This window comes from Fusarium poae, chromosome 2 (genome assembly GCF_019609905.1).
Source record: "Fusarium poae strain DAOMC 252244 chromosome 2, whole genome shotgun sequence".
Taxonomy (NCBI): Eukaryota; Fungi; Ascomycota; class Sordariomycetes; order Hypocreales; family Nectriaceae; genus Fusarium; species Fusarium poae.
The window spans coordinates 910,507-937,272 of record NC_058400.1 but is presented as its reverse complement, the minus strand read 5'-3'; the positions used below and the strand labels follow the sequence as shown (position 1 = coordinate 937,272).

At 45.5% G+C, this 26,766-nt stretch overlaps 10 protein-coding genes across 10 annotated transcripts; 5 read left to right on the top strand and 5 right to left on the bottom strand.

Moving 5' to 3' along the window:
- Positions 1-468: 468 nt before the first annotated feature.
- Positions 469-1,413, top strand: FPOAC1_004233 (uncharacterized protein; the record flags this gene model as incomplete). Its single annotated transcript, XM_044848786.1, has 1 exon — positions 469-1,413. The coding sequence occupies one exon, from the start codon at positions 469-471 to the stop codon at positions 1,411-1,413; it is 945 nt and encodes a 314-aa protein (XP_044707496.1).
- A 1,082-nt stretch (positions 1,414-2,495) lies between these two features.
- Positions 2,496-4,896, top strand: FPOAC1_004232 (uncharacterized protein; the record flags this gene model as incomplete). Its single annotated transcript, XM_044848785.1, has 8 exons — positions 2,496-2,560; positions 3,244-3,263; positions 3,316-3,341; positions 3,391-3,464; positions 3,520-3,729; positions 3,776-4,117; positions 4,174-4,726; positions 4,774-4,896. The coding sequence occupies 8 exons, from the start codon at positions 2,496-2,498 to the stop codon at positions 4,894-4,896; spliced, it is 1,413 nt and encodes a 470-aa protein (XP_044707495.1).
- Positions 4,897-5,213: 317 nt separating this feature from the next.
- On the bottom strand, positions 5,214-5,711 carry FPOAC1_004231 (uncharacterized protein; the record flags this gene model as incomplete). The annotated part of the gene is made up of 1 exon (XM_044848784.1): positions 5,214-5,711. The coding sequence occupies one exon, from the start codon at positions 5,709-5,711 to the stop codon at positions 5,214-5,216; it is 498 nt and encodes a 165-aa protein (XP_044707494.1).
- Positions 5,712-6,428: 717 nt separating this feature from the next.
- On the bottom strand, positions 6,429-7,649 carry FPOAC1_004230 (uncharacterized protein; the record flags this gene model as incomplete). Its single annotated transcript, XM_044848783.1, has 2 exons — positions 6,429-6,851; positions 6,909-7,649. The coding sequence occupies 2 exons, from the start codon at positions 7,647-7,649 to the stop codon at positions 6,429-6,431; spliced, it is 1,164 nt and encodes a 387-aa protein (XP_044707493.1).
- Positions 7,650-9,396: 1,747 nt separating this feature from the next.
- FPOAC1_004229 (uncharacterized protein) lies at positions 9,397-10,485 on the bottom strand (the record flags this gene model as incomplete). Its single annotated transcript, XM_044848782.1, has 1 exon — positions 9,397-10,485. The coding sequence occupies one exon, from the start codon at positions 10,483-10,485 to the stop codon at positions 9,397-9,399; it is 1,089 nt and encodes a 362-aa protein (XP_044707492.1).
- A 2,755-nt stretch (positions 10,486-13,240) lies between these two features.
- On the bottom strand, positions 13,241-13,828 carry FPOAC1_004228 (uncharacterized protein; the record flags this gene model as incomplete). The annotated part of the gene is made up of 1 exon (XM_044848781.1): positions 13,241-13,828. One exon carries the CDS (start codon positions 13,826-13,828, stop codon positions 13,241-13,243), a length of 588 nt encoding a protein of 195 aa, XP_044707491.1.
- Positions 13,829-14,297: 469 nt separating this feature from the next.
- FPOAC1_004227 (uncharacterized protein) lies at positions 14,298-18,948 on the top strand (the record flags this gene model as incomplete). The annotated part of the gene is made up of 3 exons (XM_044848780.1): positions 14,298-15,963; positions 16,022-17,007; positions 17,098-18,948. The coding sequence occupies 3 exons, from the start codon at positions 14,298-14,300 to the stop codon at positions 18,946-18,948; spliced, it is 4,503 nt and encodes a 1,500-aa protein (XP_044707490.1).
- A 2,777-nt stretch (positions 18,949-21,725) lies between these two features.
- FPOAC1_004226 (uncharacterized protein) lies at positions 21,726-22,985 on the top strand (the record flags this gene model as incomplete). Its single annotated transcript, XM_044848779.1, has 5 exons — positions 21,726-21,879; positions 21,927-22,157; positions 22,211-22,278; positions 22,334-22,494; positions 22,550-22,985. 5 exons carry the CDS (start codon positions 21,726-21,728, stop codon positions 22,983-22,985), a joined length of 1,050 nt encoding a protein of 349 aa, XP_044707489.1.
- Positions 22,986-23,225: 240 nt separating this feature from the next.
- FPOAC1_004225 (uncharacterized protein) lies at positions 23,226-24,728 on the bottom strand (the record flags this gene model as incomplete). Its single annotated transcript, XM_044848778.1, has 1 exon — positions 23,226-24,728. The coding sequence occupies one exon, from the start codon at positions 24,726-24,728 to the stop codon at positions 23,226-23,228; it is 1,503 nt and encodes a 500-aa protein (XP_044707488.1).
- A 699-nt stretch (positions 24,729-25,427) lies between these two features.
- On the top strand, positions 25,428-26,411 carry FPOAC1_004224 (uncharacterized protein; the record flags this gene model as incomplete). The annotated part of the gene is made up of 2 exons (XM_044848777.1): positions 25,428-26,136; positions 26,200-26,411. The coding sequence occupies 2 exons, from the start codon at positions 25,428-25,430 to the stop codon at positions 26,409-26,411; spliced, it is 921 nt and encodes a 306-aa protein (XP_044707487.1).
- Positions 26,412-26,766: the final 355 nt, after the last annotated feature.

Below are 26,766 nucleotides of genomic sequence, written 5' to 3'. Positions count from 1 at the left end.
CATTAAACACTTTAATTATTATAGTGATAGCAAGTAATAAGTTAAAATATTCAAGGTTGTAATATTTAAACTCAACCATAACCAGGAGGTCAAAGTGACCAATACACAGCCCCCAGCTGGCTTTTCTACCGAACCAATCACGGCTGATCGCTCCTGTACGTAAACGCCGCACAGTCGGGACATTTTCATCAAAGCAGTCAGTATCTTGACCAGAGCAATTGCGGCCTCGGCTTTGATTCACATGATTATATACGATACCTTGTCCGACGTTGACAACAGTGCGGTCTCCTTAACGTGTCTTTTTATGAAAATAAATATTGCTGTCAAAGACTTATAACGCTTTGTTGCATTCACGTTGTCAGAAATCTCCTCAATCCCCGCTCATGCGATTGTTGACCTTGGAACATCACTATCCACCAAATATTTGACTGCTGCCATTGTTTTACAAACCTTTAAAATACATCAGATATGGAGCTGTTTGATTCTGTCACACTACCCTACTCTCGCGACACTGCGCAACTACCCGGGCCTCTTCCCAGCTTGGAGGAAATCCACAATCCCGCAAATGCTCAGTTTTCCCCGAGACGTAGCCAGAGGACCACCAGGCGTGGTGGTGTTTGCCTTATCAGGGGAATCTACATTGTCAAGCATGGGCCTGACGTGTCTGAGTATGAGGGGAACGTACTTCTGTTCCTTGAACAACACGGGATTCCCGCCCCACGTCTCTACGCCATGTATAAGGATGAATCTTCCGGACATCTTTACCTAATCATGGAGTGTATCAAGGGCGTCTCCTTGAAGTCCGTCCGGCCGTCTCTCTCAGTTGAACATAGATCATCGATTGCAACACAGCTGAAGGGCATGCTCGATCACATACGATCTCTCGAGCCTCCCAGCGACTTTATTGGCAGCATTGATGGGACCGGCCTGCGGGATTACGCCTTTCAAACGATGGATCCTGATCCTGACATTAATGGCCCTTTCAAGACACCAGAAGAAGTTGGGTCAGCTCTGTCAATTGCATCGCGAAAGCTTTGGGAACAGTTTCGGCAAGACATATGGCTGCCTCGATTTTTCTCGGAGCAGCTTTCCGAATCCCTAAAGAACCACAGTGTGACATTGACACATGGAGACCTCCACGAGAAAAATATCATGGTTGAGAAGATCTCTCAAGACACCAACTCTGGAATCAATGGGGTTGGGGAAAGGGACACTGACGAATATCGGGTTACGGGTATAGTGGATTGGGATTCGGCAGGCTGGTATCCTGCATATTGGGAATATGCGTCGACACTTGCTGGAGTTGAATCTACAAGCGAGTGGCCAGATCAAGTGGGCAAAATCCTCAAGCCCTACCCTCTTGAGTACTCTATGATTGTTTTGGTGTTTTTAAATCTTCAACTAATATACTGATTCGCAAAAGGATGATTGTCGTATGGCGTTCCCATCAATCCATATACTTTGCTATAGACAAATACATCTCTTTTGTTTCTGTCGTGGATATGAAGACGTACATGTATTAATATCATGAAGGCTTCGGCTCTCGTGACCCCAAAGTTTAGATATTGGAACCATGGGGGACGAAATTGTAATATTAAATTAGGTGAGGTTCTTAGGTCACAAAACACCATCGCGCAGGTGTGGGTACGGGTTCTCGAATATCGAAATTAGTCAGTCCGATGTTTCAAGGGATCTTCGAATCCCTCAGGTCAGGTATGTCAGCAGCTTACATAGCCGCAAGAAAAATGGCCATCTACACGTTCTCAGCCAGAGTGAGTGCCCAGTCTTGAATTGGCATGCATTTCAGTCTTCCAATGGGCGAAGGCCATGCCTCGTGTCAGACAAGCCCAGTATCCTTGCGGTATGCATCGGACCAAGGACCATCATTTGTCACTTATTGTCGTGTTGTTTACTGACTCACCGTTGTACTAGATTACTTACAATGACAAACCAACCTTGTTTCTTACCAATCTAGACCTACTGTGATTACAAGATGAATAATTGCATCCTGCAAGGGACACTATTCCCAGCTTTCTGCTGTAGTTAATCCAATTTCTTGTGTACAACACCCCGTTTCTCGGGAAAGGACAGCAGCAACGTACTATAATCTTATACGCCATTATTTCAGAATTGCCTCACGGCTCGCGTTTCATCGCACAATGCCTTTAGTCGACTCTCTCTGGCCTTATTCGGGTGACTGAGCCAATCCTCGCTACCAGCACTCCGAACGGATTCCGCCTCGAGGAAACTGTCTGATGGAAAGATCGGTCGCTCGATAGTCTCTTCGGGGTAAAGACGCTTGTCATCGAAGAAAACTCAAGCGCGCTGTAGACCGATGTCCTGTCGGAGATTGCTGTCATTGTACAAAGACAGATTCTTAAACATGATCATCTTTGTCTGTTGACGTTTCGTCCCAAAGGGCGTGGTAGGAATGAGCGGCATCCCACAACCCATTTCCGCACTCACCAATCCAGGCGTATCGAAGCTGCGATCTGATGATCTCTCTTTCATCCGATTTGGCCATGTCTCGACCAAGGAAATTGAAAGTAAATAGGCCGCTGTGAGCCTAAGAGACGAAATTAGTAGGCCACTTTATGCTCTTTAGACTATAGCGCTTAGACTATTTATTTTTGTAACGTCAGACTTAGGAGATCATTATTTGTGCTACCCACTAGACGCTGTGCTTCTTTGGTCATTTGCCTCAGATTTTGCCTTGATGGGAGTTTCTGTTAATATACTCCAATCCCGGTGGCATTGCATCAACTTGAGACATAGTTAATGAGGTATTAAATGACAATTTTATTTATCTTATCAACAAAAATTCAGGGTCCAATGTCGCTTAGTCTGAGAACCTTGACGGACCCTTGCCAACCGAGTATCTTCTGTCCAATAGAAGATGCGGGATTATTAACAAGAAGTACCTATCTATGATCAGGTCCTGACGCACACATTTTCCATTTTTCTACACTTCTCAGCAACTCAGCTTTCGATATAGAAAAAGTAAAGTTTCCAGCCGCGTTATGTCTGGTGGTGTAGCTGACTTGTCTTGATAGTGGTGGATTATCTTTGGGGTGATACGAGTAAAGAGGAGAGAAAATTGATACGAAAACTTGGTACGTTGCCACCGTCTTTCAGTTTGTACCTTGCTAATAATTGACAGATTTTTTTATTCTCGTAAGACACTACGTCTGTTCTTTCTCATTTGTTCGTGGACTGACCAAGATAGACTTTTTGCTGTTTCAGCTTCTTCTTCAACCACCTCGGTATGTCCCACTACTCACCATTTTCAGAAGTGGCGCTCTAACTGGTGCTTAGACAGACAGGCCTTTGCCAATGCATACGTATGCCAATGATAAAAGTTGTAGAAGCGTATGACTGACCACGAAATAGGTAGCTGGTTTGAAAGAGGCTCTTGACCTCCATGGCAACCAGTACAATGTTCTACTCTCAATGACATCGGCGGGGTATGCAATAGCACATCAGTTCTGCCTCAAGCAGCATCAACTGACAAGCTCATAGAATGCTGGTAGGACAAATACCGAGTAGCATCATTATCCACAAGATCAGGCCTCGGATATGGCTTTCCTCAATGGTAGTCACCTGGGCTGGTCTGACCATGGCGAGTGCGGCTTGCAGGACATATTCTCAACTATGTGCCGTTCGATTCCTCATGGGTGTAGCTGAAGCCAGTACTTATACTGGATCAATCTACATCATGGGATCATGGTAGTAAGTGTATATACGTGTTTGATGGTGCGATACTAACACCCTACAGCAAGTCAGACGAAATCGGCAAGCGAACAGCCATGTTCACCGTTGGCGGACAAGTCGGAAAGATGTTTGCTGGCGCCATGATGGCTGCTATTCATGAGTCTATGGAAGGCCATGCTGGACTCGCAGGCTGGCAGTGGGTGTTTCTAATCGACGGCATCATCACTCTACCCGTTGCCGTGTTTGGCTTCTTTTTCTTTCCCGATGTTCCAGAGTATACTGATGCTCCATATCTGAACGAGAAGGAACGACAACTAGCCTTGGATCGATTGCCGCCCAAGAGAGAGGATGGCCATAGTATTCAAGCCTGGAGTCTCATCAAGAGAGTTTTGGGGAATCCTTTAGTGTGAGTGAATCAGCGCCGTGTATATGATGTGTCCTCGAGGCTAATGACATTTACAGATATGTCTTTTGCGTCTTGTCTGTTCTTGGTTCAGCACTGCAGTCATACGTCGTCCAAGGACTTATGCTACTTTACCTGAAGTTCCGCAAAGACATTGATGGATTTACTCAATCCGAAGTCAACACCCTACCCATTCCAACACACGCCGTCGGTATCGTCGCCGAGTTTTCTGTTTCATTTGTATTTGACAGATACAACCAACGGATGTCCCTTGGTTTCATACTATGTTTCATCCAGATCGTCTGCAGCATCGTTCTTCTGATCCCGAACATGAGTGTACCAGGCAACCTCACAGCGCTGTACCTTTCAGCTTCAGCATACGGAATAGCCCCTCTGACGTACGGCTGGGCGAGTAATATCTTGGCAAGAACGGCAGATGATGCAGCGCGAAGTGTCACTTTGGCTTCCATGTCGGCCGTGGACGGTCTTTTGTGGACGTTCTGGGGTATTGTGCTATTCCCAGCTGACGATGCCCCGTATTGGAGAAATGGATATATCGGGATGATTTGTGTCAGCGCGGCACTCTCTGGATGGCTATTTGTCGTTCGATGGGTAAGTTTCATTGCCAAATGGATGTGTCATTATGCTAATTACAGTAGCTTGATCGTTATACGGCTGAAAAGTATCCTGCTGATGAGCATGCGAGTGCATCATCTTTAGTGCCGACTCAGGTCAATTACTCTACCATGAGCGAATCTGCAAAGGAAAAAGGAACAGCTTAGATAGAGAGATATTAACAACGAGGGTTATTTCTATTCGCTAGTTCCTTCGTTACCCTCGCTGTTTATTATTTGAAGATGTCCGAAACGTAAATCCCGAGGTATACATATAAAACAACCATATGTATACCTCGGGGCTTACGCCTCGGACATCTTCAAATAATAAATGGCGAGGGGAACGAAGCAACTAGCGAATAGAAATATGAACCTCAAAGCTTTAGAACGCTATGAATTGGCAGAGACTTTTATGTTTTGCCGAGGCGTGTAGTTTTCTATCCTTGTGTTGGAGGTCCATGATTCTTTTTCCCCATATGAATAATTCAAACACGTCCTCTGTAACTCCTCCGACTGTCTCCTCGAGATCCCCCTCTACCGCCTCTACCGCCTCTACCTCCACGAGTATTACATGTGAAGCATCTCTTATCGTAATAACCAGATATTCCTCCCCTCGACACGGGAGTAACCTCGTTGTCTGGATAAAAAGTACAAGAGCCCTGTATTCCTGGTTCCTCCCCAGGCGTGAAGTTGATCAATTCGCACGCAAACTGTTCATATTCGAAACAAGCCTGTGCGCAATCAAACACCGTCCAACTTGGGACAGTATAACTGTCGCCCTCTTTGAAGGCTCCGCGGGCATCGCAGTTGAGTTCTTCTGTTTCGATTTCGGATTCGGGTTTTAGTTCGTAATTGTCGCAGGCGGATGTTGTAGTTGCAGGGATCTCCGTCGAGGTTGTGGCAGAGGGTTTGCAGTTGCTTGCACCAACGCCCGAGGCAGCCAGAGCCGCGACGGCGACAGCGATAGTCTTTGTAGAAGGCATGTTGGGTCTCAGCGATTTTTGAGAATTCCGGTAATAAATGCTGGAACTACAAGTATTCAGGGGAATTCGCCCTCATATATAAATAATAACCCCTGTCTTTAGCGTCAATAGTCGGACGCCACATTCGATAGTTTCATTTACGTTTAATTACCTAACCTACAGTCTCGATCTCCAACCATGACAACTAACTATTGGCTTCCGAGCTTTGCACAATTGATTGATATAGGTATCCCTCGAAGTCTAATGCAAAATCGATAGATGCAGCTTCGTCACGAAAAATAGGGCTCTTAGAGTAACCTTAATCTTACACAAATACAAAAGCACTGCTATACAACCCACTTATCCTTCCTTTAACATAAAGATAAGACTACTTTTGGACCCCTTGAATACAAAAGACTAAGTATCCATGTCAGTCAATTTGCCTAGCTTATCCTACCCTGATCCCTGTTGCTAACCGACCCTAGCTACAACAACGGAATGACAGACAAACCAAAACCTGCTACACGCAAGAGCTTGCAGAGGTCCTGCCACTATCACAATATATAGGCACGAATGACATATTGATTTTATTCCCCATGGTTAGAACGACAAATCTTGCTAACGTTCTGGTAGCGAGAACACTAGAAATTGATCGGGTTTTGTGACACTGATGAAATTTTATGCTTCAAGGCAACTTGTAATCAATTGTGAATGTCTAGCCTATTTTAGTCTCGTCTATTATTGTTTCACCTTTTTTGTGACGATGCTATATGCTGCAGGCGTCGCGACACCCAATAAACTAATTGAGTAAAACACAGGTATAATGAATAACTTGCAGTATGATACTACAAGTACCCCAACCTGCTCTGCCAGTAGACAAAACGCACAAATACCCAAAAGAGTCTTTGTTGAAATAAGAACCTCTTTCCTCACCCACAGAAACTCCTGGTACTTGAGTGATGAAGATTGTAGATGCAAGTCCAGAATGAGTCGTCCTGCCACTACAAGCGCTAGAAACGCCCATGAGGGGAGGACAAGTCGTGGACTTGAAGTGACTTGTGAAAGACCCCAATGCGTGAAGCATACTGCGTGGATGAAGACACCGCCGCTCAGTATGAACTCTGGACTCCTTCCCAGCTTTTTTGAAGCCAGTAGAATTGACTATAAACAGGTCAGCATTTCCGATTCTCCGTTCTTTTAAATCTGAATTCGACGTACCTCGAATGGTATAGTCAGCAATGGGATGACAGTTACCCATCCTGCAGGTATAATTGCAGTGAGAACAGTCGGAAACGAACAAATGATCGCAGAGACTTGTAATGCACGGCTCCATCCGAATGAGAAACGACGCATTTTATCGCTGTACTGTTGGAGTGTTCCGAACTGAGCATTGATAAGAGTAGTCGGTGGACGTCGATGTGCTCGTGATAGCGTGTAGTTGAACAAGAAATATGTGAGACAGGACAAAGATAAGGCGAAGGAGTAATCCTGAAGTCGAGTAGTCTTGTCACCCCAATTCGAGGGTATGTACAGGCAGAACGATAGAATAGATGCTAATGCCATCATTCGCATACTGACAAAATAGTGCCAGTTCTTCATGAGGGTGTGGTTAAAGGTTGCCACGACCCAGAAGGCATCAGTTCCAGCCATGAGACTCAGAGCTAGCCAGACGTCACCACATATCAAGGCAGCGGAATGAACATTGTTTTGTGTTTCACTCAAAGAGATAACCGTGGGAAACGCTGACGTGTTGTTGGCTTGATCGATAACGGCCGGTGATGTGATTGAAAGCCGAGGATGAGATGGTATTAGTCGTTCTTTGACTTTGGGTAGATACAGAAGAGTTGTTGTGTGAAAGGCGAATGTTATTATGACAAAAAGCTGGACCAGGATGAATTTGTGAGTTGTTCTGTCTTTGACATCAAAGGCCATGACCGGTCTGGGAGCCTTGATGTCCATGGCGAGTGATGATAAGAGATTAGAAATACGCTTCCAAAGGAAGAATAGCCGAGAGATAGGGATATGGAAAAAGTCTGCGAGAGCGTTAGCAATGTGGAGTATAATATGACCAGGGGTGACTGACTTTGTGAACGGCTCTGGTGAACTCGCTCTTGAATTCAGCGTCGAAAGGGAAGCTTGACAGACAATTCCTATCAGTCACATACGTGTCCACTACTGAGTTCAGTAGTTACTGTGTGTTGACAGCTGCTCTCTTCTTATTGGAAGTGAGTTATCGTCGAACAAAGTTTGTTGTTGTTGCAGACAAACCAACTTTATACTCCTCGAACTTATAAAGAAGGGTCAGAGGAATATTAATAGATGGAGAGAAAATAGAAAAAGAGACACAGCCTCTCAACCAAGGGTATCCCCGTCTCACAACGGCGGATGAATTAATTTATATGTGGTGACTACGAACCCCTAGACCTCTGTGGCTTGGTGGAGACCTCCCTGCTAGTCTTGTTAGAGCTGCAGCTAATTTTGCTTGTTTCAGCTACTAGACCTAATTTATCGGTAACCAAGACAAGAACTGCACAAGCTTGCGAATGTTTTTTCAAGTTTTTTTCTTCTTTTTTGCTTTGTTTCAAAAAAAGCAATGTGTCGGTGGCTGCTTTGCATGAACGATTGCCACGTCGTCAAGATGAAATGACTTAAGAGGCACAAAACAAAAATACGGAAATAGTAGAGGATCAGCCTTATGGTATTTGTATCGTAGATAAAGTTTAAATAGTTCAAAGCCCAGAACAGATAGGCTTATTATTAGTCCCAACGTTTCACATTCCATTGGACAGGTTAGTTGCGTCAGAGAAGCTACTGCATCAGCCCTGCCAATTGCAACTATGCGAAATGTTGTTTTTGGCACCTTATGATGTGGATGCTGTGCCACTTATTACACAAGTACCGTTTTTATAGCTCATTGATCGAGGCTGGTATGTATCGGGCTAATGCAAGCCTCTGACTGCTTCTTGTGAAAATCTCTTCCTCATGCCACCTAGCTATCGGTCTGGAACAGATATTGATCAGCTAGACACATTTACATTAGCTCAATAGGTAACTTACCTTACCCATAAGCGAGGGAGAGGAAATCCTGTTGAAGGCGCACAGGCCAAAAGCCATCTGGCTGTGCAACTCTGGGTAAGTGAGGGCATAATGATATCACACAGAAACAGTTGTATTTCCTGCTTGATGTCTTATGTCTTAGTGCATTTTTAGATAAAGTCATGAAATCACGAGGCCTAGCTTTGAGTGGCCACCTCACACTTTTCACACTATCTCAAACTTTTGTGCCCGACTAAGATTGCTTAGTTGGTCTCCCTCCTCGTTCACGAACCAATGAGTGCTCCTCTCGATAACACATTGCTCTCGACCGAACTGGTGGAAACCAATGATCCATCATTATCAAGGCCTAGAACCAGATCTGGCCGTTAGTCTTTGTCAGTGAGTAAGAAGACCCATCTTGATCATTGTGTGCTATACAAGGATTTATCTAACACGGTTATCTCTATGCCGTGCCGTGCCGGTTTTATTACCGCACGCATGTCTCTGGTATCTACTTTCATATACAATGCCTCGTCGCAATACATTGCATCACTTAATACAAAGGAGATCAAGAGGCGTATGATTTCGTTTGGCGTTTTGCTGCGGTATTTGGGCGCAGACGTGTCATCAAGGATGACGATTAGAAGCTTGTGATTGTTATCTAAAGGAACTAGGTATCTGGTGCTCGCTCTAGGTCTTGAAGCCTTGCCATTTCCAGCAATAGCCTGTACATGTACAGACCGAGATCAGCTTGACGAAACGCTCTTGCATACCACTCCCGACCGTTGAATGCAATCTGCTTGGCAATTTTTTGACCAGATTTCGTTAGTGTCAGATAAGACACCAACTCGGGAAGCTCCTCCATACTCTGACTAACAGGCACATAGTGTAGCCACGGTACAAGGCGGTTATCATGCCATTCTCGAAGAAGTGTCTGCTTTAGCGGCACCGATCTGGAAGCCAGCAACTTATAAAACCGGCCGCTAATACCATTACCATCAATATCAAAAGCGAGTTTCGATTTCAGTGCTTCGTCTTTGTCAACCCATGATTTTGTCCCAAAATAGGTATCTTGATCCCTGCAAGACTTTCGTTCGCACTGAAAGATACGGGTAAATGCGACGTTAAATAGTCTTCCATTGAGAAAAGAAGATGTCACACGCTTGGCAACACCATCTTTGACTCTGAGGTAGTAGTTCCTCTTTCGTAAGTTTTGTGCTAGTTCCATAAATCGTTGCCGGTGGAAGTGTTGCCAATTTGTATCAGTTGCATACCCTCCGGTTGTCGACCCAGCCCAGTAAAGACTGTTGTGCTTCTGATCCCATTCAACATCTGATGTTTCGTCATAAATGAACTCGGTCTCTGTATATGCAGGGCTTGGGAATAAAATGTCCCTCATAGTAGATAGTGTACCCGTCGAGAGAACGGGTAGTGGGCCTTTGATCGGACGGAAAGAGACAGGACTTGAAGTGAGGCCATGCTGGCCATCATATTCAGGATGTTGACACAGATCTTGACTTGACGTGACTTTGGTAACGAATGGCAGCCCAAAGGTTTCGATACCATCTTCCTCTTTTGCCTCGCCATGAATAGAGTCACAGTTTTTTGTCACTATATCCCAAACATTCCTGTGGCTATGGTTCTCAACACTTATCTTCCCCTCCTGAAAGTGGTCGAGGACTCTGGGTTCATCTATGTGGTTGATAAGGAACTGAACGTCAGGAAGTTCTGTCACGTTCATCAAAATGGTGTTGAACATTTGCGAAATGTGCCGGTCAAAGGTTCGATATGGATGTCTGCATTCCGTTTTCGATGTTTTTTTTGAGAATTGACAGAGCCACAAGTCTATCCCAGGTAGACTTTGGGCGTGATGCACTGCCTTTGCAATGTCCTTTCCACTGAAAGCTCTGAGCGGAGATATCGAATGATCCATTGTATCAAACTCATCAATCAAGGGCGACTCGAGCGACTTTGCTAATTGGAACCAGCCCTCGAACCCTGGTGGTGGATCGAGACCATACCTTGATCGATATTCGTTAGATGCCATCTCAAAAGTGGTAGATTGTTTCGCGACCATTTGTTGGAACTCGTCTCTGGAGCGATTGAATAGAACTTCAACTGGGTGTGGGCTACTTTCACTGAAAGCCTCAGCATCTAGTTCGGATCTGTGAATTGCGACAATATTTGCAGAGTATGGGACTAATGGTATAAGAACGGCTGCCACCAAAACCACTCTTGGTCTGAACTGTTTGGGAATAAATCCATAGATTTGTGCAAGGGTGAGTAAAGAAGCAAGTACATTTGATGCAGCCTGGCTTTCGGTCGAGAAGCTGAAAGGATTGCGAGTACACAGTAACCCGAAGGACGCTAGCATCGATGCTAGGCTCCAGGATAAATGTTGAGCCTAGATCAGTTATTAGGCACATTTTTCTTCTTGATGGCGAATACTGAACTTACGCTTTGGGCGGTGTACAACCAAGACAAGGCTTTCGTAATTCCCAAAAGCAATGAGGACAAGGCATTGCTTGGTGGTAGTCCAATTAGCAAGACTCTTGCCGAAAGAACAATCAGCAGTATAAGTGTTACCCTTAGTGCAAGGGAGTAAATGCATTTCTCAAATGTCGGTAGAGTTGGCAGTATCGATCTTTGCCTATTCTCGACCAGAAATGCTCCGTAAACAACGAATGATGAGTTAGTGGCAATTAAGGATGGGAGAAGCCCACTGTAACCCCAATCTGTGAGTGTAAGGACTGAGAATAGAGAAATAATCCATAACGCAGGCTTGTTTTCGTATAGTCCAGTCACGACAGAATTGCCACCTGATTGGGTTTCCAATTTCCTCGTTCTTTCAGTCAAGAGAAGCAAGGGAGTGAGTACTGGCTAATTGCGTTTTAGAAACCAACAAAAGTCTAAAATACACTGTGATTTGGACTCACCAACAGCTTCACCGAGGCTGCTTCGGCTCGACACAAGGACACAACACAAAGACATGTGGCAACAGCCCATAAGCAAATCGGACGGGCTGGCTGAACCAGGGAGTTAGTGGACAGAAACGAGACTAGATTGGCTTTGTTATTGGGGCTGTATAGCCTGCAAATAAGGGGTAGAGAGACCCAGCAGACGATTTCTGAACAAAGCTCGTCTTCTCTTTGGAAAAGAAAATGACTTGTCACTGTCGACAACAACGCGAACGTAAGTGACAACTCTGGTGAGGACATGGTGAAACTCAGTCAGAATGCTACTGAAGAGAATGGATTTGGGTCGAAAACTCTTATGCTGGACGTGTAGACAAGTGAGGGTTTGTCTGTGTTGGTGGTTGCAAGTTCTAGTGAATCCTTACTATGGATCTTGACATAAGGAACTGTTCGACCCGCAATCCTACGGCAACTATTTGCCGTATACGACCAATAATTCTTCATGAATATCCCGTATTCTTAGTCTTGTTGGTTGTGTATTTGAACTCTGTTGGTTATACCCCTGTTACTGGCGAAGCTGGAGATGGATACCTCGCCTTGAAGACAGCTTCCTATAGCAGTCACATTGCCGATCATGCTACGGACAATTCGGGCCCTTCCGCGTACTATGTTGATCCCCATAAATTACTCAAAGAACTCTTGTTGTCGGTCCTGTTAGTCTGTTGGTTGTACCCTGGTCATGATTAACGCTGTCGATGGATCCTTGGCCTGTCCGGATAGCTTCCTAAAACAGTGACATTGTAGATCCTGGCACGGTCTCGCCCGGTCCTCTTGCGGTACTAATTGAGTTTTCGTAGGTCACAAAAATACCTGTCCAGAAAAAGCATGAGAGACGAAATTAGTAGATCAGCTTATACCATTTACATAGGGCTTCTTACTCCACTTATTTCTGTACCGTAAGACTCGAGAGTTTGACTTTTCTGCTACCCATGAAACAACGATGTCATGCTGTAGGATTTATTGGCGCATCCAGCCGAAAGATCCTCCCCTACTTTTGCCTAAATTTATACCCCTGCCAGGTCCACTACGGTTCGTTTCCTTTTTTGCAGATGTCCCTATTGTAATCCGTCGAATATTAACATTGCATTCGTAAATGGCAGCATGCCAGGCACCATCTAGGAGCCAATCCCGAATTAAGATCCATCTAGGCTCAACATATGCGTCTTCAGCATATTCCCAAAACTTTCAAGCTTTTCGTTAAACTCAGAGGCAGAACCATCGAGTATATCTGAGCCTACATGTCTGTTGACAAAGTCGGCAAAGTGTAAACGAGCCCTTCGTTCCATCGCTCGGTCTTGCTTCTGTGCTCGTGATTTATTCATGACAGGTAGTGTCGCGAAATAATCCAAGTCTTTCGTTTCGGTCCAGTTGTACATTGTAGGTTGGCCTGAAAATTGGCAGGAATTGTTTGTGATGTACTTGTTGAAAGGGACCAAAATCTCCCGGAATCCATATTGACAGCCTGTTGTGTCGACGATCCACGACTCGGTGGTGTTTAGTAGTCCAACCTTGATCACCGTGTGCGGACAGTCCTTCAAGTCAGGACCAGGAAGTAGCTTCGGTTGAAGGAGCGGTTTTCCGATGCGTATGTCCAATACCTCCATAGTCGAACAAACTCCTGTTATGTGTGAGAAACAGTTCATATCTAGCAATTGAAACTTGAGAATACTTGCCTGCAAGAAGTTTTCGTGTCAGACGACTCAATAACGCCATGGCTGTTGTGCATTGATTAATCGTGAGAGCTGCTTCTTTGTGCTGGGCATTGGTGGTCAGATGATTCGGGAAGGGTCCCCGCTTGACATGAGCGGCAATGGACCTCTGTTTTTGATGCAGATAGAGTATTCCGTTTCTTTCTTCAATTTTGGTAAGATCAATGTCGTACAGAATGTCTCGATACGTGAACAAGGCTCGTTGAAGTATGCTAGCTGTGCGCAATAGTTTCTTTCGTCGCTTCATGATATTGCAATGAGATTTATGGTCAGGCCAGTTCTTTGTTTGACAATCGCGACCACAGTAGAGGACTGTATTGGCATCGCCAGTATGATAATCCGGTGCTCCTGTGCAGCCAGCGCAATGCATGGTTGCCTGTATTCCACAGTTGGCGCATTCTCCCGGTTCAGTCTCCATGCTGAAAAGAAATAATCGTCACTGAGAAAAGCTCAAAGATGATGATTGAGAAATCTGGACAAAAGAATATGAGAGAATGTAGAATACAAGTAGTGAACTCCCGAGTCTCGCTTGATGTCTGTGTTTGCGGGGTCAGGATGGCCGGCCTCCCGCATGTAGTGAGGTCACATTCGAACACCAAGAGTCCAGGGACCTCAGCCCTACTATGGGTCGTTTTCTGCTGACTGTATTTAAACCCTTGTTAACAGAGTCAGCTCGTGTCCACTAGACCGATAGTGGTCAAGGGTATTGCTACCCGTAAGCAAAGATTATGATAGCTCTAGTAAAACTGCCTCATACAGTTAAGCTTACTTTTACAAATGAGCATGAGCCATTTTCCATATCAAGGCCTGCTTGTCCTCATCTATTTCATCAATAATCTTACCAAATCTCAGCTGTTGACAATTTGACAATCTTCTCTTTACACAGTATGGTAGTCAAAAAGGTGCCCCACGAGTTGGGAGACCTACTCAATAACGACGATCGGGATGTTACAGACCTATGGAAAGATGCCATCAAGAGCTATCAGAGCATCGTCGGTTTCGACCTCCAACCCAAGTTTGACAACGTGCAGTCAATGATTGACTTTGGAACTGACCAAATGAATAATTTCCACAAATTCAGGCATGACAAGGGAAAAGTCGATCGCTTGAGAACCTTATTCGCAGCCAACTTGGACCTGGTGGAGAATGGCACAAACCAGATCATTGCTGCTGCATCGCCAGCTTTCCCACCAGCGGCTGCCATCGGAACAGCCTTGACCTACATGCTTCAGGCTTGTCGCTCTGTCTCGGCCGACTATGACATAGTCATTGTCTTTTTTGAGGATATGAACAGCTTCCTCAGTAGAATCACCATTCTGGAGACAAGACTGCCCAAGGACAAAGCTTATCAGAATTGCTTGATGGATGTCTTCACTTCACTACTTACCATGTGCGGTTTCGCACACAAGTACATCGAGCTTGGACGTTTCAAGAAATGGATCTCCAATTTATTTAAAGGTGACGATGGAGAACTCAGTGGTGCCCGTGCCAAGATGGACAAGAACATGAACCATCTCCAACAAGCTACTGAGTTCGCTATTCTTGGTAATACCGAAGAGACTCGTGCAATGACGTCTCAGCTGGACGAGAACCAGAAAAACCACGCCGAGATGCTACAGCGAGTCGGTCATACCATCGACACCATTCACGAGAACACGGAAAACATCAGGGGTGATATTGCAAAACTCTTGAAGCTTTTCGGTGGCCAGAAGCAGAAAGAAAAGTCCCAAGAAAAATCCCAAGAAAAGCCTCAAACTAATAAACCGCCCTCTGGTAACAAGGTCCGCCACTTCATGCTGGTAGTATACAACGACGATCATGAATACAGGAGCTTAGAAGAGACACTCCTTCCGGACTCATGTGGTTGGATCTTCTCAGAGCCTGAGTGGGAAGATTGGCTAAAGTTGCCTGACACCAAACGCCCAATTTTCGCTCTCACATCGGGACCTGGAACTGGCAAAAGTCATATGGCCGCTGCGGTGTATGATAAGCTAGCGCAGAGGGCGAAGCAGGATGAAACTGGACATACTTGTGTTGGACACTTCTATTTCCGTGAGCAGGAGCTCCATTATAGTTTTTTCCTCGGCGGTATTATTACTATCATTATCCAGATCGCGGAATCCAACAATATTGTTTGCGAGAAGCTGAGTGCTCAGATATCGAGAGACGACCTGTCTATCGACAATACAAAGTGGCAAGATCTGGTCAAGCATCTTCTCGTCGCTGTCTTTGGACCTGAGTCTAACTTCAATCTCTTTATTGTCCTTGATGGTCTGGATGAGATGGTCGATTGGGAGAGCTTCAAACAATTCTTATCCGACTTTTTTAATGACAAAGGTCTCAAAATCTCGCTTGTAGTGACCTCACGGCCTGATCGCTTGAAGGATGTTCCTGAAGGGACAAACTTGGTTGAGGTACAGGCGACCAAGGAAAAGCAAAGTCAGGATTTCAAGGCCTTGATCTGGGGCCATCTCAACTCGCTCAACAGCCTCAGAAAGTTCAGTCGTTATGTCAAACAGAGGGTTGCTGATACTATCGAAGAAGTTTCTCCAAGTAAGTACATTTCTTGTTCTGTTTTGGTGTCTCTCAAGGTACTAACGAGACACAATAGACATGCTATACGCCCAACATCTCCTCGTTCGCTTTGATGAATTAGGCCGCGAGGGTGCAGTTCTTCGAGCACTCAAAGAAAAGAAACCAGAAGACCTCACCGGCATCTACGACATTCTTCTCGCCGAATGTCAACGTCGTTTACCAGCCAAGCACCAACGAGTTGCCGCCTCATTACTCCATTGGGTCGCTTTCTCCAAGATGCGCTTGTCGCTTACTGAGGTTCAGTTACTCATCAAACATATTGCACAGGACGATGAGTTTACTATCGAAGAGATGCCCGAGCTATTCTCTAAATTCCTCAGAGTTGGCGGTGCCGGCTATGATCCTGAAGTAGACGCCAAAATCACAGCCAGCAAAGTTACTACAGTCCAAGATCTAAAGCAGGACGAGGATAATAACCGTGACAGTATTTACGACGATGGTCCACTTCCAGTGACTTTTCGGGAACGCTCCATAAGACTCTATTTCACCGACAGCTCGAAAAACTCAGGCAAATTTAGATGGGGGCCTTCAGAGGCACATCGAACGATGGCCATGACATGCGCCGAGTTTCTACGTACCATCGACGACGATGAGAGTAAGCTCAAGGCTCGTGGTACTTCTTTCCTATATCACTTCAACAATATAGACATAAACCAGCATACCTCCGAGGAGCAAATAGAGGTTCTTGAAGCTTTTGCCGAGGTTTTGTCTAACAAGACCGGATATGCCAAGATGCTCGGCAAGGTCAATGTCATCTACAATAATCGTGCCTTGGTTTCCGAGACCCACGAAAAACTGGTCGAGTGGTACAAACTTCTGAAAAAGCAAGAAATCAGACAGAACCTCAGCACTTTTGCAGTTGAATGGTGGCAACGCGTTGGGCCTGATCCCCCATCTTGCCGCTTCGGGGTAGCCAAGGGCTTTTTACGTGACTTGTATGAAGCGCCAGACGCATCAGCCGCTATTGAAAGGTGGAAACGCCTGCGAGATCTTCTTCATATGGTAAGAACGTCTCATTCATTTGCTTCCTGCTGCATTTGAAAATACCTTGATGATTTCACAAAGGCTAATGATTGGTTTTACTCTGCCTAGAGTGGATTAGAGAAACTGCTTATGGACCAGGCTGCAATCAACTTTCCTGATGAATGTAATAAACGTCAAGACAAGGACACGTACGATGAGAACATCGTTAGTCTTGGGATTCTGAACCTTTTTGGCGACGAGATCAAACCCGATGCAACAGCACATCGTGCTATCTCTGAAGTTCTTGACTGGTGCGACCTCATGGGACCTGCCGAGACAACCTGCAAACGCGCTCTAGAGCTTTGCAATCCTAGCGACCAGGAGTGGTACAAAATCTCCAACGGCTTAGTCGGTATTCTGTTGCAGCTGAAGAAGAAGAAGGAAGCACATGACGTGGCAACAGCTGCAGTCAACCAACTATCAACTAACGAAGTGCCTCCTTCACTCCAACGTACCGTCCACACGGCATGTGCAAGAACCCAATGGGAACTTGGCTACTCGGAAGCTGCTCTAGAATCTTACGCCAAAGCCAAGGCCAGCGACCCCGAAGGAATTACTCCTGGTGAGGATCTTTCCGCCGAGCTCACAGTCGTTGAGAGAAGGGAGGACAAGACAGACTACATTCAAAAGCTGAAGAATTGGAGCCTTCTTGAGAGGATCACCTGGCTCGCGTCAGACTTCATCTATGATGCTGAGGAGAAACTAGTAATCTTCTGTGATATCGCTTGTGAGAGAGGGGAACAGGACTTTATTGTAAGGTTCTACGAAGAAGCAATTGAGTTCCTAGACAATCTGGATGCTTCCACACCTCTACGACTCCATCTCGCACGCATTTACTTTGAAGTGTGCCGAGACCCTCAAAAAGCGATGGAAATTCTCGATCAGTTATTCGACATTCACTCAACGGCCTTCAGATACCCCATTCTAGGTGGAACTGCTCTCTGGCTGATGAACAGTCTCCTTGATTTAATGTCAAACGTTCAGCAGGCACTATTCTGCGAATCACGAGATCCTGCATATAAAGCAGAGCGAATTGCTTCATTGGCCAGTCTCGATCAACGCCCTTTTATAGTCAACATCCCACGAACCTCTGTCTCCTGGACCAGTGCTCATAGAGTGTCGCTGGCTTATATGTACCTGGTCATGGGACCTACGATCAAATTCCAGGAGACTGTGCAGTCTCTGCTGAAGGATTGTTTCGCTGGTCTCGATGATTCTGTTGGATGGAACGATGCAGCTTTTCTGATGTTGCTGGCACAACTATTGGGTCTTATGAGTAAGGCTCTTCGTGGCGATGAAAAACTACGTAGATATGCTCGGATTGTCGGTTCTGCTTTGTTTTCGCAACTAAGTAACAACGACGACAATGAAGAGGGTGCGGCCGAGGACAAGGTCGCCGTTGACAGTGAAATTACTGATAAACCTGAAGAGGAGGAGAAGGTCATAACAAACAATGATAGCCAAACACAAGTTACAGACGGTCAAGACGCGGCCGAGCTAGACAAAAGTGTCAAGGAGGAAGAAGACGAAACACCGCCCAAAGATGAAGGTGACTTATGTCTAGCTGACGACACCTACTATGGTTGCGACGGTTTTTGCAACCCTGAACGCGAGTTCCGATGGTGGGGAGGTCGCTCGGCGTACCTGTACGTGACCTTTGAGTCAGGTCTCATCTGCGAGGACTGCCAGGACGAATACGATGCCATTGAACGTGGTGAAAAGACTTTCAAGGGTCGGTACTTTTATGGCATTGGACGAGACAAGATCAAGCTTCCCATTGAGGGCTGGCACGGGGTTAAAGATGGCATGTTGATGGTGGAGGGTGACGAGCCGGTTGCTGTGGAAGACTTTTTTAAGAAGCTGCAGGATGAGGTTCTTCCGAAGGCGTGGGAACGTCTTTGGGCCGGTGAGGCATTTTGAGTTAGTGCGAGTCTTGGGGTAGATTATGAATAACATAGTCTATACATGTGGCTGACAAACCCAAGAGGACGTCAGTACATGACCGAATTTCAGATAGTCTTGACAATGGAACTCGGTCTGGGTACCAAACTAATTCCCTTATCACTACTCCTGAAGCTATTAGAAACACCGGCCGCGGGAAGCACAAGAGACAAAATTAGTACATCACTGTATGCTCCTTGTATTGTGTTTATTTCCTAAAATTTAGGACGTTATTCTTCCTGCTACTCACATGTATATCAATGCCAAGCTTCGGTCTCTCGCTTTAATCAGATTTCTTTTCTTTCTTCTCCTGACGATGAGATGACGCGAGTAGTGCCGAGAGTTGTACAGACGGCAGAGTTCTTTTTTCTTATCCTTGCAAGGATATACTTACCTAAAAATGAATGTTCTTTACTCCAATGCATGTCCACCGCCTCAACGAATATCACCTTTTTGTACAATCGTCATTCTACGATAACATGGCGTCTCACGGCAGTATCAGCTACGCCGCTCAACGCCACAGACGGGACCTTTGTATACCCCTCATCAACGCCTCGACAACAAGGAAACCATGCCTCAGGGGTCAGAACAATTGGCCGCTAGAAGCATAAGACATGAGATCAATAGGTCAGCTTATGCCACTGAGTCTAGATCTCTTAGGCTGCTTATTTTCGTACCCCAAGACCAGGCGTATAACGTTTCTGCTACGCAGTAGACATGGTCTCGGTCGGTCTGGTGTTCACAATGTCTCACTATCTAAGATCTTCAGTCAAATCAAAACTGAAGCATGGGCCTCTAAGCCAGCATGGGCTAAAGGTATCGAAACGCCATGTCACTGTTGCAGAAGTTACAAATGCGTCTTCGGGCTTTCGTTCTTGGTTACACAACATGTTGTGTTAGGTACCCGAAAAGAGAAGATCAGCATGGATGTCCCTGGTATGCCTTTCAGCAATTTTAGAATAGCACCAGACCTAAGAGGCTAGCTAGGAGCATAGAAATATCTGCCATCCGTAAGAATGCAGAGACCCAACAAGACTGACCAACAACGGACCTAGAGACGCATCACATCGAACAAATAAGCGGTCAGACTCAACCTTGATTGGCAGCGACTTCCGATACTATGGATTTCAATAGCTCCGTTTAACAACCACTCCTAATTTCCCCACTTCCAGGGCATGTCCGGAGATTCGCGACCTCAGCCTGCATCATTAGTTTTATCCCCCTCGCGCTACGTGACACCCATACCACATTGTATCCCGATAGAATGTGAAGAACGTAATAGATCGGATTGTGGTAGTAATGGCGATCTGGCGCGTGATTGGTAATGGAGGCACAGAAGGCTGAGAACGAAGGGGAGGTCCTCGGGAGAGGGTAAGGATCTCATGGGGTCAAGCTGAAGTAACAGGTGAAGATAAGTAAATTCATTGGACGTATATCGATGCACTAAGATAATAGAACAAGGCCATGAAATTTCCTAGATCGAGGAAGACTACTTGACATCGAGCTGCTGTAGTCTTCATTTGTGTAGAATTGGGATTGAGACTGAAGTGAAGTTGCCACGATGAAATCTATCATTAGTCTGGAATCGGCATAATGCACCTGGTATGTGGCCCAGACCGACCCGGAACATAATGACGCGATATTTGATTTTCTTTTTCCATACTACTTAGACCCACAGATAGACTGAACGGAAACAAACACTCCCGGAATTGTAAACCCGTTAGTCTTTCCTCTTCTCTTGGCTAGCCTATCGCAGTTGGCTTGATCCCTCCTCCTGCAGAGCAAGTTCTTTATTTCCTTTTGTTGTGGGTAACATTTAATGCACCTATCGGAGCCAGTTAAATCTTGTCCGAGTACTGACGGAGCAACTCCGGAAGCCCCCATTTGACTTGCTTGTTGTTGAGGAACCAGCAAAGAAAACAAATGTTGTGTAACATGCAGGTAACTAACTGCCAAGAGATAGTGGATGTTACTCCATAGAGATTTAGCTGCTACCTTATAATTGAAGTATGATCAATATTACAAGAGACGGGTTCATTATAATGATGTAGTTTCCAACAAAAAGCTGTATAACTCTAGGATAGTATCTATTCAATGGTTCTAGACCATATATCAAGTTGAATGTCGACCTTTCTCTTCTCTCTACAGCTCCAAGTTTCAAGGAGTGACCCTCACGAAACAATATCAATGTCACACAACAGAAACGCAATACATACTCACCAGCCCAGTTCTTCATCCTTCGGCATAAATCTAAGAAGTGCCAAGACAACAAGCCTTTATGTTGATCAATGTCCCCATGACCTTGTCCCTGTTTTAGGGCAATCATAACCCACTACATGCGCAGTTGTTATCTCTTCTCTCGTTCGCTGTTCATCTCCTTCCCTGTACTACATAACTAGTTGAGATCTGATGTAAGACTGTCGTAAAGATGCTTAGATAAGGAATTTTGTCGTCATTATTACCGACTCGAGCCATGCGCGATGTCAGGGGGCTTTGTCTGATGAATCATTACACGGCTAACTTGAAGAAACCGAGTCAATTTGTGCAATCATATTCGAGGTTGAGAAAAGTACCATGACGCTGGCTCCATCGATATACATGTTGAAAATGTAGCGGTAGAACCCAACATAACCTTTCAAGGCTTCAACAAGTCCAACGACAACCTTCTGATCAAAGTTCTTGACATACAAATGTCATGTCTTCCACTCCAGATGGTCTACAATAAGCTATTATTATCCTTCAACAACTCTCCCAAGATGAACCCAAAACCCAATTTTGGAAGATTTCCTTATTCGATCAATCTCCCTGGAACTTGGGACGGCCATCAGTTCGCCAATGAAGATGATTTTGTACACCATCTGGACGATCTGGAGATACAAGAAGTCAAGGACGCTCTTATCAAATTCAAAGGTATGATTTGAAACGGGTCCGGGTCAACAGCTTCTAATGTTAGGTAGCTCTCGGTTTAGATGGAGATTCGATCTGCCGCGAAAACTTTCCACTGCCCATGTTGGGGCAGAAGCTGGATTCTATCCGACTGGACATTTATGAAGGTAAAGGTTTTGGTCTGATTCGAGGCCTCGATCCAAAGAACCACTCTTCGGAAGATTTGACAATGATGTACCTTGGCATTCAGTCGTATATCGCCAACCGTTGCGGCCAACAAGATGAGAAAGGAAACATGCTGGGTCAGTATTGCATTACCGGTCTAGTAAAACGGGTATCTAATACAGTCATCTAGTCCATATCGTGGCAGATAAGTCGTCTGAACTCACCAGACAGCATCATCGACACTCGACATCAGAAATCGTACGTCTGACAATATTCCCATTTCACTGCCTGGCTTCTGACATCAAGCCTCTAGGCGTTTCACAATGAAGAGGCAGGAGATGTCATCAGCTGGTTGACAAGAAGCTCCGCTGCCTCAGGGGGACGATGCATCATTGCTTCGGGTTACGCCGTTTACAACATTCTGAATGGCGAATCAATTCGTCTTCTTTCCCAGTCGGACTGGGTATTTCCGAGGTAAGATCAACACTGGCACCTCGATTCATCTTTGATTCGATCTTACATCTTCAAGGTGTCCCAGACCAATATTTTTCTATCACAAGAAGAGATTCATTATCAACTTTGGACGCACCTCACTTCTTGGGAATGCGATACATCCACGTCCCCACCATCTTCCGGCTGTTTCCAAGCAGCAATATCAAGCACTGAATGATATTGAGTATGCTGCTAGACAGGTACAACTGGAAATCAAGACTCAGCCAGGCGATATTCACTTCATCAACAATCTCTTTATATTGCACAGAAGAGACTCCTTCAAGGATGGTGATCGAGCTGGGGAAACACGACACCTGGTTCGTATGAGACTTCAAGATGATGTTTTGCATTGGGATCTGCCCGATAGCCTAAAGAAGGAATGGTCAAGCTGTTTCAATAACATGTCTTCGAAATTGTGGCACGTTGATCCAATGCCTGAAGGGTACTTTCCCCTCAGGTCGTACCCGAACTAGACTTATAGAGTTTGGTTATTGCCCTTGAATAATCTTGGTAGGAAAGTGTGTTATTGAGAGAATCTTGGTTTGAGATTTAGAGATTTTAATCGGTACCGATACATTTTATTAGAAATTAGAGTTAATGGAGACTTCTGAGCTTGCATTTGCTTGATAGTACAGAAATTGATAAATAAGTACCCAAACTAGAAATTATACCAATGATTCAAATTAAAAACACGACCAATTCCCGCTTCTAACCTAAGCCTGGAGGCCACGAACCATCTCGTCTCTGACCTCCTTCAAAAAGTTCTCTATGAAAATCTTATCGTAGTAGCTCTTATTCCAGCTTGCCGTTAATACAAACTGATCCCGAAACGTCCAACCATGACACTGGACAGCCTTTGCTATAGTCTGCGTCCCCAACCAAAAATCTTCCACTACCACATCTCCTTCATTCTTTCCACCTGGAATAGGATACTTGCGATCCAGAACCTTCTCTACCAAGCCCATGCTGGCAAAATCGACAGCCTGAACAGTCGGCATGTCGGGAGGTGGAGCAGTATTGACCAAGTCAAGAATCCTTCTGATAAAAGGCGCACCAAGTTCAGCAGTGGCCACGGGTTGTCCCGCATCGTCCACGAACCCAGAATTTCTGGCACGTTGGTATGACTTTTGCAATTCCTCACAAACTTGATAAAAAGTCCTGTTCTCGTTGACCACATCCAAGACAATAACAGGAAAAGCAGCACAATATTCGCCAATAGAGTACTGAGGCGTATTGTATGGCGAAGGGAAGTCTTTTCGTATATCAACGGGGGCGAATCTCCCATAAGACTTGCACAGCGGGTGTTGAGGGTACCTCGCCGAACAGCGAATAATAGCAGCATGGGTAGCGAGAGATATTGTGATACCTTTCGCTTTGCTCCCTGCCAGTAATTGACTCGTAGTATCTTTACCAAAATTGAGAGTGGCTCGGGTAGAGTCTCCAGGGATGGTTTCATTGCTTCCTTCTCTTGGAGGAAGCGCCACACTGGGTGCACCGGCCAACATGTCAGTGTACATAGTATCTGCAGCTTTTATCATGTAGTCTGGGGTGCTGGCCTCGTCGGCAAATGTGTCTAGAATCCAATCCACGTTTGGTGCTATGCTCCCATCACCAACAGGGGATTTGAAACTGTCGAGTGCGGCGTCAGCGCCTTTGGCGAGGGATTGTGAGAGAACATGAAGGAAATTGACCGCAATGGTCATTACTGAGCCTCCATCCATTCGCCAGTGACTTGTTTGGAAGAGCACTTGAGAAGAAAAGGGAATCCAAATACAAGTCGCATATTCTTCATTTTTGGCTGATTCGAAGAGATCTGTTGCACTCGTTGCTTTGTGCTCGACTGTGAATGTCTTGGACAACCATTCATCAGCATCATAGGTGGGAATAAGTATAGCCGGAGTGTTTCCGGATTCATCAGTGTGGTTTTGCAAGTTGAGCACGCTTCCAAGGTGTGGATGGTGTTTTACTGTAGCAGCCCATGTTGTACGGAGGTGGGGTACTGGATCTACCACCGAAGAAGGAAATGACAACTTCAGAGCAGAGTAGATGGAAAGGTGTTCCTTTCCGAGGGGAGCTGTGACGGTCTTGAAGTGATAGAGAAGCTTCTCAACAGTTGAGAAGGGACGGGCTCGAACATCTGGATTAGAGGTGAGGGTGGTGAATGCTGGGTCTGACCGAGCAGTATTGGGGTTGAAGTCGGAGGAGCCCATGATCATTGTTTGGGGATGAACAGTAGTAGTCCTTTGGCATAAGAACCTGTGATGGTTAATGAAATGGATATACTGCTTCACATACAAATTCCAGGCTTTAAACAAACTGTATTAACGCCAGTATGACAACACCTTTAAAACAGTCACTCCGGGAATGGTTCAGTTTAATGTCCTACGGCCTTTGCGGAGATAACAACATGAGATAACAACATCGGTCACTGCATCGTATTTGTAAGCCAACTACAGGGACCACATTCACGGACACGCTATAAGAAAATACGGACGATGCGATGGCACAATAGCGATAGCAATTGGAGACAATAAGACCTCGGAACTTTCCCCGGTGGAAGCAGGGTAGGCAAGGCCTGTTGTAGGGTAATCCTTGTCAGCCTCACATAACATGAGTCCTTAGCGCGATGCATGTCAGCTTGACAAGTCCTTAGCGGCATGCGAGTCCCCTAGCGTGAGTCCCTAGCGTCGGTTAATCCTCCATATTTCATGACTTGGGCATGGGGTTTTCGCTTCCTTGTGCTTACTGTTAATACCCCAGTTCGGGGTCCCTTGAATGTCATGGCCAGATTGCATCTTGATGATCTTCACAATATATGTATTCAAGACAATCTTGAACGTGTCTCAGTTGCATGAAAAACCACCTTTACTCAGAACCAGACCCAGACCCATTTTCATTCACCCTCTGTTTTCGAAATGTCTGCCATTGCTGATCAAACCGGTACTGTGGGTTTCACCCATGAAGCTCTTGACCAAGAAGTCCAGACCTTCTACAGAATTCTTGGCGACTTGAAGTCAGGCCAACGACCCTTGATTGCAGCTCATGGCGGTCCTGGTTCAAGTCATGATTACTTCTTGAACCCTCTTGCGAGTTATCCTAAAGAAACTGGCAGACCTTTGGTCTTGTACGATCAAGTCGGCAACGCAAAAAGCACCAATTTCAGCTTTGAGTCAAAGTCGCTGCTCAACTTGTCAGTCGATTTATACACTGCTGAACTCGACAACCTGGTGACAAAGCTCGGCATCCAGGAGTTTGACTATCTTGGTCACTCTTGGGGCGGCATGATGGGTCTCGAGTACATAATCAAGTACCAACCAAAGATTAAACACTTGATCCTGGACTCTGTTCCTGCTTCCGTCGAACTGTGGACAAACAAAATCAAGGATACCTTGAATGAGCTAGACCCCGCTGAACGGGACCTGGCACTTGAGCTGGACACTACCCAGCAATATCAGGATCCACGACTGCAGGCCATATTGAAGAAACTGCAAGATAAGCATGTCTGCCGTTTGGAACCTTGGCCGGAAGCGGCTCAGGGCTTCTTTGGCGTCGTCATGAGCAATCCGGCTGTCTATGCGACTATGCTCGGACCTAGCCAATTTAACACATTGGGAGCGCTGAAAGGTAAGCCCTAACAAATTATACTCTTATGCTATAGCTATAGTGCGTGCTAACAAATTTCATCAGGCTGGTCTGTTGTTGGCCGCTGCAAGGATATCAAGATACCAACACTGGTTCTTCACGGCGAGCATGACTGGGCCGACGAAGCTGGTGTCAAACCTCTCGTTGAAGAGATTGAGAACAGTCGCCAGGTTACACTCAAGGGGTGCAGCCACATGTGTCATCTGGAGGATCCGGAGGCGTTTAAGAAGGAGGTTTTTGGGTTCCTCGACATTTAGATGTAGATACAAGACATGGACAGCGTATAGACGGTTTGGGCAATTCAAATACAAGTGCACGTAAGTGCTATTCATTACTAAAGGATGGCATCACCTAGTAGTAAATCGCTTAACAGTTAATCTTCTTCTACTGTTAGAAACACAAATAGACGACGACGCGATAGTAGTATTTGCGCACTTTCCGGAATCTCTATCAAATGAATATCAACACCCCAGTATTGCCACGGAGAATAATTCATCGTCCTGTCCATTGCAGTTGAATCGTCCTCTAAAAGACACGCCTCTGAGGCTGACGAAACCCGCGCAAATGATCGACAAGACTATGTCACATCTTACGCTATCGTCTAACCCTTGT